The sequence below is a fragment of the Rhipicephalus microplus genome, chromosome 9 (genome assembly GCF_043290135.1).
Source record: "Rhipicephalus microplus isolate Deutch F79 chromosome 9, USDA_Rmic, whole genome shotgun sequence".
In the NCBI taxonomy this organism is placed as follows: domain Eukaryota; kingdom Metazoa; phylum Arthropoda; class Arachnida; order Ixodida; family Ixodidae; genus Rhipicephalus; species Rhipicephalus microplus.
In genome coordinates this window covers 89,495,027-89,511,598 of record NC_134708.1, presented here as the reverse complement: position 1 = coordinate 89,511,598, position 16,572 = coordinate 89,495,027, and the positions used below count along the sequence as shown (strand labels likewise).

Below are 16,572 nucleotides of genomic sequence, written 5' to 3'. Positions count from 1 at the left end.
GAAGTACTGCACAGTTACAAATTAGAATATGCGAATGATATAAGTGTCCTTTAACTGGCTCACATTGAGACGATTATTTAATGAAAGAATTGGCTACTGGGTCATTCCACGTCAGACGTCCCAGCCATTTTGGCGACTATTTCAAATGTATTCGAAAAAAAATCGCGCTGATTTCACTGCATTAAAAGGGTAACTGCTAGAATATTTCACAGACAAATAATTTTTGGTCACGTGGCTGCCTCTTGAACTTCACGGAATCTCGTCTGGATGTTTGTGAAAAAATTATTTCTTAAGTACCTCTTCTTCTTTCTTGCCATAGTTGGTGTACAAGGTAAGTGAAGGGCTTTCGTAAAGTGTTTAAAGCTCAGTAATATTATTACTATTTTTCGACCACATACGTCTCCAATACTTTACCCAAAATGCGTTATTCCTTTATTTTTCTACATCAATACTGAACTCTAAATGAATATCTGAGGAGTGAACACTTAATCCACATAAGGTATATTTGAAGGAAAAAATACTTTAGACCTTTCAAGCTGTCAAACTTTACGAGAAAAAACCGCAAATTTCACAAAATAGTTGTTTTCTCCATAGTGAGACGCAATTTGCACCATGTGGTGGTTGAATTCAAATAAACTTTTTACCTAAATTGAAAGCAAATAAACAGTTCTTTTCATGTGCCAAATTTTGTCATAGCAATTTATGTTTTGAGAAAAAGATCACAGCATATCCACGGAGTGAATGAGGAGTGGGGTGTAGCGTTCGTCCGTTCAGACACACAAACGGACGGACAGACAGTCTGACGCAAGTATGGACGGACAGAAAGACGGACGGACTCATGGACAGACCGAAACACGGAAGCCCGGACGGATGGATGCACAGACGAACGGACAAAAGCACAAATGAACGGACGAACGATTCGCCCAAAGATTTTGTCCGTATATATGCTCTGAAAACCACTAATATCTATTGTGCAACTCAAAGTGGCTACATAATGCTAGTACGACTACAGAGGAGGTAACGACCCACGGCCTAAAGAGCTTTGCCCCTAAATGATTTTTGAAGTTCCATTTGGCATTTGGTCATACGGCAGCCAACGGCTCGAAGTTTCCCATCGCCGTTTATGGGAAAATTCAAAAAATATTTTATTCGTTGAAATAGAAATTGTAATGATGAATTTTGTCACATACAAAGAACTGTTTATTTGCTTTCAATTGAGGTGAAAGGTGATTTTTAATCTGACCCCCACATGGTGCGAATTGCGCCTCAATACGTACAAAAATGACCATTCTCTTAAATGAGTGATCTTTTCTTGTAGAGGTTAACAGCTTAGCATGTCTAAAAATAATTTTTCATCAAAATATCTTTTCTGTGAAGTAAGTAGTCACAGCTCAGATATTAATGAAAAGTGCAGTATTGCAATGAGAAAATGCAAACATAACACATTTGGCTAAAGTTTTGCAGACGTATGTGGCCGAAAAATTGTATTAATATTACTGAGTTTCAGAAACCTTACATAAGCCCCTTTACTCAACATGTACCGAACTTGGTATAAAAAAGGAGTGGTATTTGTAAAATATTTTTTTCACAAACAACACGCAAATAATACTCTGGGAAATCTAATAGGCAACCACGTGACCAAAACCATTTTTTTTTCTAGAACTTTCAAAAAGTTCACTGTTTTCAGTGCATTAAATCAGCTCGATTTTTTTTTTCAAACACATTTGCATAGAGGTGAAACTGGCTGGAAAATTTGGAATAGAGTGACCCTGTTACTTTCATTGAATGACCATTGCAAACCGATAAATTAGAACGATTTATTTCAATCAAGCTGGCAGGCTGAGAAAGCATAACTCCTTTCCGATGCTGTCCTGCCGTGGCAGTCTAGTGGCTAAGGTACTCGGCTGCTGACCCGCAGGTCGTGGGATCGAATCCCTGCTGCAGCGGCTGCATTCCCGATGGAGGCTGAAATGTTGTAGACCCGTGTGCTCAGATTTGAGTGCCCGTTAAAGAACCCCACGTGGTCTAAATTTCCGGAGCCCTCCACTACGGCGTCTCTCATAATCATATGGTGGTTTGGGGACGTTAAACCCCACATATCAATCATGAACCCTTCCCGATGCAGCGTAGGCTGTTCAGTGGCTGTGCGTTTTGTGTTCCCAGATAAATATGCTGCCCAGTCATACATTTTGGCTGCAACACATGCTTAGATACCGTGCAGTATGTATAAGAATAAAATGTTTTTGTGCAACAAAAAAACTATTAATACGCTTCACACAGCGAAAATACCTTTAACATCTGAAGTACATAGTGAAGTTAAACCCCAATACAAGGCGATGGCAATAAAAATCTGAGTAGCAAGAATGTTTTGAACGTTACACAAATGCTCGAACTTTAGCAGTTATGTTCAAACAAGCGTTTGCCTGTTCAAGTAGGCCATTCGACTACACACACAGACAAAAGGTCTGTTCAAACAAAAGTCCAGCCTTAGTGCTCGATCCGTTACACAGGCACGGCTGTCGGCAGTGTCACGCTACGTTGCGGGTGAGCGAAAATACCGGTGAAGACGAATTTAACGAAATTGAATGTATTAGCAAGTAGGCAAACTTCGCGAGGCTCACCTAACGCGCAGCAACATGCTGTGTTGTCACCCGATGCACCAACCCGAGTTATCACGGTAGTGTTTCCACACCAAACAAAAAAGAACCAAAAAGGATGACATGGACACCACGCCCTTGTTTTCCGTTCTCAGTATTTTTTGTGCAATAAGAAAAAATAGAGTAAATTAACAACCAACATGTCCAAGCATATGCGTCTTAGATACGGTAGATGCTTAGAGCTAACAGACGCTGTCCCCCCACTTGTATTAATTAGTAAACTGAAATTGATGTGCATCACGAGCGGGCCCCGTTAAACACGGCTGCCAACAAAGGCCACCGCAAAAACCTCAGCGACGTGCACTCACTCTGCTTTGTACTCTAAACAATCTAAACAAACAAACCAAAAAACTTGCCCACAGTCACACTTTGCCATCATCCCCGTGAAACAGTTCGGACAAATATTCTCGCTAACTAAACAAATGCTGATCTGTCATCAACTAGTTGAAAACAAAATTGTTTGAAGGCGTTATTCTCGCGCTCACGCAGTTAAGAAAGCGCCGAACGGAACAACGTCAGAGCGGTACTCACTATTTCAGTTCGAGTGATCCACAATATGAATCCAAAGGTCCAATCTTCAAGATGGTGCACCTTCGCTATCTTCAGCACTAACAGAACACACAGGTCGAGCACAGAGCGCAGGCACATTTCAATTTAAATACCGACTAATAAACTCTACTGATCGAGAAGCCACGCGCGCCACACGCACACACACGGGATGGTTTTTCGCCAGTGCACGCAGTGACATGTAAGACGAAGCGGTTCCTTCCCGTGCTCTGCGCCCGGGCGAGCAGCGATCCCGGGCAGCAAAGGTTGTCTAGGTGACGAGACTTTCTGGCGTCGGTGCGCTCTCAGACCGGCTAGGTGCGGTTTAACGCTAGCTCCGGCCTTCTACTAATAGCGCGGGAGCTGCTTTTTTTTTTAGGAGTGATCTGTTGCGTTTACTCATTGTTTAACAGTGCATCTAAATCGCAGTGAACATTGTGAAGATGCAGTGCGGCTATTACAAGCTACTAGTCAGAACGCGCAATTGTAATATTCAGCAGCAATATGTAGCGCACCTTTATTAACCTAACGTAGTGAATACTGGTAAAAAAGCTAAGCTGATGCCTTTTGCTGAGCTCAATTGGTCTTTAGGGACTGCACATTCAGGTTCACGCAGGCGATATATCATCAGCGCTTTGATTTTGGTAAACACATTGCAACACTGCATGCATCGGCCGTCACACTATTCGATAAGAACATATTGCCACGTGCGTATTGCTTAGGAAGACGAAGACGACAGCCCATACGCGCATCTGCACGCTTTTATGCAGCAAGCAATAACAAGGAAGAAGAGGAACGCTCTGGGATGAAGTAAATAAAGAAAATGGCAGCATATCCAGGGAATGAATGATGGAGAGTGGAGCGAAGCATCCATCCGCCCATTCGTTCTTGCTTCCGTCCGTCCATGCGTCCGTCTATGTGATCATCCTTGTGTCCAACCGCCCGTCCGTGCGTGCATCTGTTCGTGTGTCTATCCCTGCGTTTGTCCATGCATCCGCCCCTGCGTCCGTCCATGCGTTCATCCGTCCGTGCAGCCATTTGCGCGTTCGTTCATGCGTCTGTTTGTGTTTCCGTTCGTCCATCTAGTCAACACTTCAAGTACCACCATCTCGCATCTTTTCATCGTATATTCCACATATAGAAGCAGCGTCATCCAGTGGACTCTCCAAGGGCTAAACGAGATGTGGCACACGCACACTTTCTTACGGCTTGCGCTTCGTGTCTACTTCCCACCTTTAACCACCTCGAGTTCTTGGTATATACTAGATCACTGTATTCATGGCACTGCGGCCCAACCTTCGCTAAACCTTTCTAAACCCAAGGAGTTTACGCCCAGTGAGTAAAACGTAGCAACCCTTTCTTGTCAGACAGGGCTCAATGTACATGCCAATGGCTGCTATTCGGGAATGAGAGACAGGAGAATTCGGCTTTTAGTTAAAGAGCACGCTGCGAATTTTCCATTGTTAGCCAAAGCACAGAAGAAATCTCTCACCGGCACCACCTTGCAGGTCAAAAGGTAAGACTGATTACACACTACGACTTCGACTACGACTAAGAGGGACGAACAGGTGCCACTTCAAGGAGCTTTGCCCCTAATACTGACCAGCTGCTACTTTCTCAACCTGGTAGTTACTACTCCTGTCTCACGTTGCGACAATACATTTGTACTTAACTTACAGACCTTGGAACAAGACCGCGGCTGAAAATATTTCATCAATGTTGTTTTCTCACTACCTACAAAGTCAAGGCATTGACTGAAGCACGTCTGCTAGGGAAGTTCCATAAACTAAAAGAAGGGGATACACAAAAAAAACCAGAGAGAGAAAGAGAAAGAGAAAGAGAACTAGAGAATGCGTTTCAGCTCTCCTGAGTACTTTGTTTGCAATTTATGCAACAAGGCTTCCGTCATTGTCAGCAAGGCTGCGTCAAGGTCACTGAAATGTCCTTATTCTGCATTTTTCTTTTTATCCTCATCTTAATTCCATGACGCACTTTCAAGAACAGATGAAGAGGATTATTCACTACAGTGATTAAATAAAACGTGCCTTCTAAAAACACACGACGTCAATGTTCGTTTTTAAGGGACCTGATGGCCTGCTGACGTGGTGGTTATGGCTAAACAACTATGTCGTTTTTTCGCAGGTGGCGGACTACTTATCCTTAGCTGTTAAAGCTTCTATCTTATGGGGGACGGGGGGAGGGGAGTGTTCTATGCTTGGCTACACCAATGTGCGCAACATTACCCCGTTCAGGCAAATCAGTGCACTTTGTGAGTGTTGACTAATCACGCAAATGACACAGGTGAAAGAAACGGATACAGGAGAATTGGCCCTTACTTTATTGAACAAGTGGTGCTCCTATTGTATCTTCTATCTTAGAGACGTTTGCGTGCCTTATCGATGAAAACTGCGTTTCGGCTACACTACTTCCTGCTTCGATTCATTACTGGACCCGCAAGCACCTAGTAGTAGGAGCCTTGCTGGTATGAAGATGGGTAATGTATACTAACAGTATAAGAAAAACTGCCCGAAAATGTCGTGCGTTTGTAGCCATATAGGCACGTGTGCTCATATTTGGGTGAACATTAAAACCCCAGGTGGTCGAAATTTTCGGAGCCCTCCACTACAGCGTCTCTCATAATCATATGTTTTTTGGGACGTCAAACCCCACATATCAATCAGTCATTTGTAGCCTTTATCATAACACCGGAAATATAAGGGTGTAAATGGGTTGTTTTGAGGGTTTTTTATTCACGAACGTCCTAAATTTTGAAGATGGAGTGTAAAAGGATGTTCATATGGGTAATTTTAATGCGTACACGCGTTTCACAACTTTTAGAGCGTAAGATTTTTTATGGTGTAGACACAGCAACGGCTTCGTATCCCAATAAGTATAAGAATAAAACAAAAATGAAAAACTGCTGGAAGTGGCACCTTATATTCATATGGTTTCACACAACCTATAGAAGGTGGCGAGTCGGCATGGTGTACCGCTGATATTCACCGCCGCAAACAAACTGGCGAAGTTGTGCCGTCGCATCAATGAAAGTCATGCTCAACAGCAGCAAGGCTGCAAAAAGAAGCACGCGTGGCCGTTCGCGAAGTGTGCCACTCAAGTGGTTTATGAAATTTTCTTATCGGACGGGAATAGCTATGTTGGCCACACGGAATGCTGCGTCAGTGATCAAGCGAGAGAACATGCTCTCAGGGTAAAAAATAAGGACGGTGCGCATCTGAGCTCTCATCTTACAGCTTGTGAGTGCACACCAGTTTTGACACATATTAGGATCCTGGGAAAAATTGATTGATTGATATGTGGGGTTTAACGTCCCAAAACCACTATATGATTATGAGAGACGCCGTAGTGGAGGGCTCCGGAAATTTATACCACCTGGGGTTCCTTAACGTGCACCCAAATCTGAGCACACGGGCCTACAACATTTCCAACTCCATCGGAAATGCAGCCGCCGCAGCCGCGATTCGAACCCGCGCCCTGCGGGTCAGCAGCCGAGTACCTTAGCCACTAGACCACCGCGGCGGGGCGATCCTGGGAAAGAGTTGAAACGAGTTAGCACGGAAAGTTTTGGAGGCACATCACATAAAAAAAAACAGGGTAATAAGTGTGGTAGCGAAAAGGTACTAAACCTGTATTAGTCAGAAACACGTGATCTGGAGAGCACGCGTCCGATAGTGTGAATAGGAATAGGAAGGGCTGATCACGTTGCACATGTGTCGACGAAGATTGGGTTTATATTAGCCTGTTTTCTCGAGGAATAAGCAGTTGTAAGATAGTGCCCGGGGTGTCTGTAATTCTTTCTTTCTGTGTGTGGTTGTTCTTTCGGGGCGATGTTGAATATTTATTCAAGACACGCACCAACTAGCCCAGCAATAAGTTCTACTACAGTATTTGTAACCCATCATGGTTCTCTTCGGGAAGATAGTAGATAATTTTCGTAGCTAGAGCTACGCACGTTTTTTATCACCGTTTCACTGTGACTATCGGCTGAACCTCCAGCTGGACTGTTGCCTATAGTGACCCCCGCTGCTAGCGGCGCCGCTGACCACAACATCAAGCATGACCTCAAAGGAAGAACTGGTAAAACCGCGCTGCGACTACATAGGAGAAACTTGGCGAAATTTGTCGGCAGCTACAAAGGTCAGTCCAAGAGGGTTAATATAAGTTTATTTGTCGAAACAAAATAAGGAGCAAGGAGTGAGCCAAGAATATGGAGAAAGAATAAGCCGCACGCCTCGAGTACTGTAATGACACAGAAAACCAACCTAAACATTAGAATTACCCGTCTCTCTCGCTAACCCTTCAGGATCAACTGAGTTGCCAAAGCAATGTTTGATTTACTTCAGCATGCCATTTTTTATATTCAATAGGTTCTTAGGGGGGGAGGGCACGAGAGACTGAGTGCCAGTGGGCTGGCGCAGACCTTCCACACATGTTAACTGCAGTCATGCCTTTATATTATTTACCAAAATTTGCACTCGTGGTTATGTGCAGATATCAATTGAACTGTGTATGACCCTAATGCACAAAATGCTGCCTCTCAAGAGCACTCTGTTGGTGCAATCATATGCGGTAAGCCAGAGCTACATTAAAGTGGAGCTGTCAGACTGTAGTATGTGTATTGCGAGAAATCAGTGGAAGCAAAGAGGCCTTGCTGGACGACAACACTCGATGTATGCAGTACCAGTCCGCAAATGAGCAGCCTTCACCACCGATTTTCACAAGTGCTATAAAACCAGGCTCATAGCCAACGGTATCTAACAGTAATAAAGTGAGTAGCCACGTGTACTCTGAGTAAACTTTCATTGTCTGCTGTAACATGCCGTACAAGATAAAGCAATTGCAACTTTTCCAGAAGTAAATGACAGCCATGCTAGTGTGATAGAGTGAAACATGCGAAATATGTAGACCACGCACACCATTTATTTTTTATTTTGCGTAGCCACGTGTACTCTGAGCAAATTTCTATTGTCTGCATTGTCGTGCCGTACAAGATAAAGGTAGGTGCAAACTTTCCACAAGTAATTGACAGCCATGATAGTGTGACAGAATGAAACATGTAAAGTATGTAGACCACTTGCACCATATATTTTTAATTTTTGAAGTGAATGAAAAACACTAGTTTAAGCTGTGAAGGATGAAGTAACTGTTCTTAGGTAATTCTTCATTTATTTTTCAAAAATCATTAGTTGATGTTATTCAGTAAATTCCACGACAATTTGTTTTTGTAAAACTTTTCGTATGTCTTCTTATTGGTACAAGGATAAAACAGGGACAGAACGAAGCGTCAAGCAGACGTAATATTAGCTCCATTGTGGTACCTCTATCAGCTGAAGGGGATCATGAATTCGATTACTCGTGTTTATCATTTATAGCTATCGAAGCCTACGAATTTCAACCTAACACTGACATTGATTAGTGTAAAAGGACCACTGAAGACATGCTTTTATATCGGTTATGATATTTTGCCCATCAAAACTTCAGAAGGCATTGAAACACTCCGATAAGTTTACTGGCGTGTTTGACATCCAAACGAGCAGTATAAGTTCTAGTATAGATATATTCAAATGCCCCACGAATATTAACTGACCTGCTTGATATCCAATCCGGCTGTATGAATCATAAAGTCAGAGGAAATGAGGAGAAGTATGGCTGCGAGTGCTCCTCTAAGCATGTCGCTTTCTTTCACTGTTCGCAATGCTTGCAAACTCCCAATGCGAAGCTTCGTCCGACTGCATATAACTGTGTTTTAAACGAGTTAATACTTTTTTCCTGCCTTTTATAAATCATTTTGACGCAGATGTATAGGAATGTTTTAGTCACGGAATGTCATATAATTCCAACTCATCATTTGTTTTACAATGACCTATCTGCGGAATCCTTGGCATGTTGTCGAAGTTTTATGAATGCAGCACAGCAAACTCAACGCCGAAAAATTTGGCACAAACTCCTTTTAGCAAAAATATCCAAAATATATAGATTTCCCGAAAACGAGAAAGATTCAGATACTGCCAGGAAAAGTTACTGGTGCAGGCTTCTGTTTGTGAACAAGAGCAAATTTTCTTCATTTACAAAGCTTTTGCCTGTTTAAAATGGGCTTGTATTCTTTATGTATTTGATCTACCAACCTTTGGTTGGAAGGTACATCATTTATAACCCCACTGACACATTGTAGCGTTGCTCAGAACTCATTAACAATAGAAGTAACGTTTTGCAACGATGCACACGTTGTAAAATAACTTCTTCTTGACGACAATCATCTCACTTTTTAATATCGATTATTCTTCTGGAGATGGGGGCGCATAGACTTGTGAGAACTGACGTGTTGAAGCCGTGCTGTATCTGTGCGTACGTATTAATTGTGCGCGTTAATAGAAAACAAGTAACCTAATACAAATACAATTGCACCAATTGAATATAGTTTATTATATTTGTGACCTATTAGAAACAACCGTTTAATTACAGCAATGTGATCATTTACCTTTTCGTTATTTACCTTCAATATTTTGCCGAAACCTAATATAAATTTTTAATTCAAATTAAAAAAAAGTAGTCTGATATACACGGTTGACAGACAAATAATAAAATTTCATGAAGTGACACGGTATATTGCGTTCAGCGCTGCACATCTGAATAAATAAAAAAAATAATTTTAGCGCAAACACACACACACACGCATCGAACATACACAGCGCATTTTCGATGACTGAGTGTGTGCGTGCGTGAATTTAAAGTGTGTTTGCGCGCAAAATTATTTTTTGAATTGTTATATCAACTAGCCCAACAACAAAATTTTTACATCAGATTCAGCACGCAGCAGCACATCTTGGCACGAGCACTTTGAGTACTTTAAATTACCCGAATTCTTGAGAAGTACATGTAAAACAATGATGATTTATGGTGAGCGCCAATATCACAGCCAAATTCGCAGTAGGCAGCATAAGCCAGTTTACAACGGGCCATGTCAAGGCTGCTACTTAAAAGTATACGTCCTGCGTGCTGTGCGCAGGCTTGGTGTTTTTGTTGAAATAGTCATACTGTTTGAGATCGATAATAAAATTTAAGGGATTGGTCGTCCACACATACTCAGCAGCACTCTGATGATGGTGGTGCTGAAGACAACATAAAATATCAAATAACAGGATTAAATATTTAGGTGGCTGAACGAGAGAAGTGTTAACTTAGGCGCTCGTTTTTTTTGGACCATTAAATACTGAAAACTAAGAGACAGCAATGCCAACAAAAGAATAGGAGATATTATCAGAAGTAGTTGTAATTCATAAGAGGAGGAAAAAAGTTAGCGAATAGTTAACTCGCCTCCGGCAGGTTATTTTGCCGGCTTGTGGAAACAAGCCCCTAAATTACACTACTTTCATTCTATCATAGCAAAGTTCTTGTTCTGGCAGACAATCGTTAAAGTATTATTCGAGGTATTATTGTTCAGCTCCAAGCTTGTAATAGGATAACGTGTGCTAAGATGTCAACATGCCGAAAATAGTATTCCATGCATGTCGCATTAGCTACTGGCAGCATCAACTGATGCTCGAACGTTTAAATGCACTTTACTCAGTGGACGGAGGAATGAGTGCCACCGTAGCTCAGCGGTAGAGCAACGGACGCGTTAATTCGAGGTCGCACGCTTGGTCCCTGCCGGAAGCTCATAATGTTTTTGTTTACAAGAACTTCATTTCTTTAACATTACAATCACTTCTTATACCATACCAAATACTTTCTCAGCATCACTGTCTGGGAGCTTTCATCGATTAGTTGCTTGACTCTTCCAAAAGTTCTATCTTGATGTTTTCTTTATTTTATTCTCACGTAGAGTAGTAAGGGTACCAAGTAATCTAAAAAGTAAAAACACTGCTTTGTGAATTGCAACCTTTTAGGTCGTAACTTGGAAACGCGCTATAATTCATTCTTCAATTGGCCCATACAATGGATTGGTTGTGTATAGATAATTGTGTAATAATGCGATATAGATTTAGACCTCTGGACATATGCGATCATAAACAAAGTCGTTTTGCCAAATAGTAGGGTCCTCTGTTACACGCTGGCGTCGCTAAACGCTGTAGTGATGGCAAATAATGACGCAAAACTGATTTAAGGCTGGATTTTGCATTTAAAAGGCGTAATATGCATGCACACAACTGTTCTTGACAGCAGAAAAGCCACCACGCAAGCAGCGACTTTGCATTGCGGGACGCTGTGGAAAGTGACGGTGAGGTACGAAATTATTTACCCATTCTGCAAGCGAGTGCACTTCCAAAACACGTAATTTAACAAGTGCAACAAAATTCCCGTTAGCATGCTTGGAAGCACAAGAACAGAATACCATCCTATGTGTAAAATGTTCGCTAAACAACTTCCGAATTACCTCTAATATTCATTAGTAGGTGAACTGACTCAGGCCTTCACTAAATTATATTCCCACAGACTCATATTGGTCGTGAGTCGGAGTTTCAGGAAGTTCATTGTAGTGAGTTTTAGTCCGACTGAGCCCTGTTAAAGAAAATTTCGCGACTGCGAGTCCGAGAGTCCGGCCAAGGAAAATTTCGTCGAGTCTGAGTCTGACTTTTTTCAAAGCGGAAGATATCTTAAACGCGAAATAATTTTTTTGCGTACTGCAGTCACTATGCGCATCTATCTATCTATCTATCTATCTATCTATCTATCTATCTATCTATCTATCTATCTATCTATCTATCTATCTATCTATCTATCTATCTATCTATCTATCTATGTATCTATAAATCTATCTATCTATCTATCTATCTATCTATCTATCTATCTTTCTTTCTTTCTTTCTATCTATCTATCTATCTATCTATCTATTTATCTATCTATCTATTTATCCAGCAGTCTAGGTCTGAATGCTCTTGTCACCACACGCGTAGCTTGGGGTAAACCAAAAGTATTATAACAGGGTAAAACAGTTTGACGAATATCACTGACTCTTCAGTACATCAATACTGTGACAATTCCATCGATTGCACAATCAAATTCCTTACCGTCAGACGTGCGATACCCGAAGGCTAGTAAGCGCCATAGATATGCAGGCATGTGCCACGGTTGATTGGAAGCCCTGCGCAAGGGCACGCACCTGGGCAAGAAGCAGGCGATAGTCCCGACGGCTGCTCTTTGAGTACAGGACGACACGCCGAGTTAGAGTGTAGCCGCATCACGATGACCTTTCTCTCGTAAGGCGGGGATAGTCGTCCACCAGATAATACAATGAAGTATGTCTATATTTTCTAGAATGGTGAGGACAGACAAGCGAATAGTTAACGCACGCGTGAGTGTTAACAAACGGTAGCTTATTGACGGGGTGAATGATTGATAGTGGGTCGAAGTATCCGTCCATCCAGTCGTTCATGCGTCCGCCAATGTGACCGTCCGTCATCCATCCGCCTGTGCGCGCGTGCGTCTGTTCGTTCCTCCGCACGTCCATCCATGCGTCCGTCCCTGCGTTCGTTCATGCATCCACCCCTGCATCCGTCCATGCGTCCATCCGTCTGTGCAGCCATCAAGCCTTCTTACGCTCAAATACGAACGTTGGTCTGCACCAAGCAAAAAGAGGTCATCACGAGAACATCAAAACAGAGGCTGCTAGAGATCCATAGATGGTGAGACAGTTCGATAGAGATAGATAGATAGATAGATAGATAGATAGATAGAAAGATAGATAGATAGATAGATAGATAGATAGAAAGATAGATAGATAGATAGATAGATAGATAGATAGATAGATAGATAGATAGATAGATAGATAGATAGATAGATAGATAGATAGATAGATAGATAGATAGATAGATAGATAGATAGATAGATAGATAGATAGATAGATAGATAGATAGATAGATAGATAGATAGATAGATAGATAGATAGATAGATAGAACCGTTCAAAGCGTCTGCGGCTCACTGAGAAATGCTTGGCGCCAAATAACATGCTTAAGTCTCTCCAGTGATGACGCAAAAAAAGTTGTGTAAGCTCTCGTTTCGTCACACGAGTGGCGTCCTCCTGGCACTGCTTCAAGGAACAAGGGATGGCGCCATCTCTCTTACGCGCTGCAGATTTTCAGGTGTATGCCATGATTGTGAGGAGGCTGGTGTGGTTGTTAAATTTACGCTTGCACTTCTCTTTATTTATTCAATCTAACCAACCTTTGTCGTTCGCACTTCAATAACGTACTTGACCAAATCCTATCTTCTACGTGTGTGATTGATTGATTGATATGTGGGGTTTAACGTCCCAAAACCACCACATGATTATGAGAGACGCCGTAGTGGAGGACTCCGAAAATTTCGACCACCTGGGGTTCTTTAACGTGCACCCAAATCTGAGCACACGGGCCTGGAACATTTCCGCCTCCATCGGAAATGCAGCCGCCGCAGCCGGGACTCAAACCCGGAACATGCGGGTCAGCAGCCGAGTACCTTAGCCACTAGACCACCACGGCGGGGCTACATGTGTGGCATGTAAATGGCGAAAACTAAAGCAAGCACACTCATAACCGTGTGCGACAGTCGCAAATCCTGCACGAGTCAATGCAATGGAGTCGTGTTCAGTACGTTGTGCAGCTGTTTCAACGAGCTTAATTTGCAGATTCTTGGTTTGTGTGCGACTGGCGATTGCTAAGCGTTTCGGATCCTTTCTTAGATTGGCTGAAGGGTGTTGAAATAGTGATCTTCAGAATAGAAACATTTGGCTTTCAGTAAGTTATTGGCATGCGTATATGTGTTATTATTCATATAATATATCGTACCCAAATGTTTGAGGAAATTGCGGAAGACAGTGGTAAACGGCAAATCGAGCATCAGTTGGACAGTATTATTATACAAAAAAGTAACACAGAAATGTAACAAAAGAACGCGCTAGTAATAGCTGTACGTTAAACGACGGGTAATAATTTGCCAAAAAAGATCATGTACTAACATGAGAAAATAAGGTAGGATGGTAATATTACTGCCGAGTCTTAACTCACTTGCCTTCAAATATTACGCAGCAAAATTATGAAAAAATATGATATAATTGTCAAATTAATTTATCTAAACTGCGCCTTCAAAAAAAGCGCATCATGCATGTTGGCTATGTCTTTGCCAGAGAGCTTTCAATGCTGGAATGTTCTCGAGAAAAAATGACTGAAGGAGGTAGTATTGCCTGTTTGAATTTTGAATCAGGAGCGATGATTGATAAGGTGAGATCAGTGATGCGGTTTCGAAATGAACTGGTTGCGAAGAGATGAATGATGGTTGAACTTCAGCAACTAAACCATGTGAGCTATTTTCATGTGGTACGCAATTGATGAAAGTCACGTTAGCTTTCATTGTATATGTGCTGGGTGTGCAGTTATAATTAGAATAAATCAATCAGACTAAAATATTTCAGCGAACTCTAAAAAGATTAGCTTTATTGCTTTGTCGGTCCCACACTGCTGCAGCGTATTTCAATTTGGAGCGCACTAGTTACTAAAAAAATAGTTGTGTTAACGTTGAGTGGATGTGGCAAAACTTGACATACATAGCGGAGCATCTGTTATGTAGCTGTTTCCACACCCCGCGAGAACAGACTGTGAGATTTGAAGTTATGTGAATACTCATGGATTAGTTTGAATATAAACGCGAATTCCCACATTTGCCATTATTTAGTTGCATTCGCCATGTGTGACACCTACTAATCACTTATGTAAGATTATTCATAGTTTTGTGGTATTGACAGCTTTAAATATAAAGTAGACAACATTAAACTTCATAATGTCTTCCGCTGAAATGAGGAAGTGTTAGCGAGGTGGGGATTAAAAATAATTTCTTTAAAAACAATGTTCATGTTTACCAACAAAACGATGCCCCTCCCTTTGCATATTTTATAGGAAGTGCTACCATCGTGAGAGCTGATCTTGGTAAATATATAGGAGTCACACCTAATTGGGAAATGCGTGTTGATAACCTGTGTATTGACTTCACTGAAGAAACCGTTTTTTAAGAGAAAACTACATTATACTTTTCCCACTGTAAAACTGAGAGCATATAAAGCCCTAGTGTGACCATAATTAGAGTACTCCCATTTTTTTAGAGCGTTTCGCAACAACATTTGAACAATAATTAAAATGAAGAAAACTTTGGCTTTACGTTTTATTTATTCCACTTAGTCCCGACAGTCTAACGAAGCAAATCTACGTATAAAGGCGAGCCTACCAAAACATAGGAAGCGCTGAGTAGTATCTAGATTAAAAATCATTTACTTGCTTTTATATAGGCTCGTCCAATTATCGCGCCGCAGCGGCAGTCTAGTGGATAAGGTACTCGGCTGCTGACCCACAGGCCCTGGGATCGATTCCTGGCTGCGGTTGCTGCAATTTTGATGGAGGCTAAAATGCTGTAGGCCAGTGTGGTAATATTTAGGTGCACGTTAAAGAACCCAAGGTGGTCGAAATTTCCGAAGCCCTCCTTAAGGCGTTTTTTGAAACGTCAAAAAAACGCCTACAGGCGCTTTTGAGACAAGGTGCTTTTGAGACATCACACTCCACATTTCAACCAATCAATCAATCAATCAATTATTCAATCTTTCAACTACCACGAGAACGTTATCTTCAGCAATATGCGGTACTTCAAGCAAGAACGGATCACGAGAATAATATAACACAGGCAGTTAGCCACAATATTGTCACGTAAGTGTGAGGGTTGCCCGAAGACAGGAGACCGGGAGGTTAGTAGAAATAGAAGGAGATCCGTTTATTTGGCGGACTTGCTCCCACTAAAGGAAAACAGACACACCGGCTTAGCGGGAGGCGAACAGCGCGTTCGACGGCCGTCGGGTATCAGAAAAATGTCCCACTGGATCACAAGGCGCGTTCGACGGCCGTCGGGTAACAGAAATGTCCCACTGGAACGCAAGGCGCGTTCGACGGCCGTCGGGTAACAGAAATGTCCCACTGGAACGCAAGGCGCGTTCACCATCCGAGATACAGTCGCCGTAGCGTCTGGCGCTATCTCGTTATCAACGAATGGTCGACGTGCGGGCCATGATCTTCGCAGATGAGTCGCGGTGCATCCTGGACCACGATAAGGCCGCGTGCCGGCGCTATCGGCATGCGCAACACTATCCGCAATACGCCTCGCGGCATTGCTCCCATCCTCAATGTAAGCATCGACCCAATGCTTTGTTTAAAATAAAACCAAAACAAAAGGACAGCCTGTGCGAAACTAAATGGCAAATAAGCATGAATCACGCACACATAAACAAAACAAAAGATGCAAACAGGGAGCCTCCTTTAGAGCGCATGATAGGGCTTCAAACGGGTGATGTGTACCACTTCTTGTTGTGCGCGGCGTCGTTGGGATGAGCTAGCCCCA

The 16,572-nt window shown here is 42.2% G+C and overlaps 1 protein-coding gene across 1 annotated transcript in view; it reads right to left on the bottom strand.

Annotated features, from left to right (window-relative positions):
• LOC142771386 (uncharacterized) overlaps positions 1-8,959 on the bottom strand; it is a 29,124-nt gene extending 20,165 nt beyond the window's left edge. The window contains exon 1 of the mRNA XM_075872865.1: positions 8,809-8,959. Coding sequence (XP_075728980.1) covers positions 8,809-8,892 — 84 coding nt within the window. The 5' untranslated portion in view covers positions 8,893-8,959. The remainder of the gene's footprint in view (positions 1-8,808) is intronic.
• Positions 8,960-16,572: the final 7,613 nt, after the last annotated feature.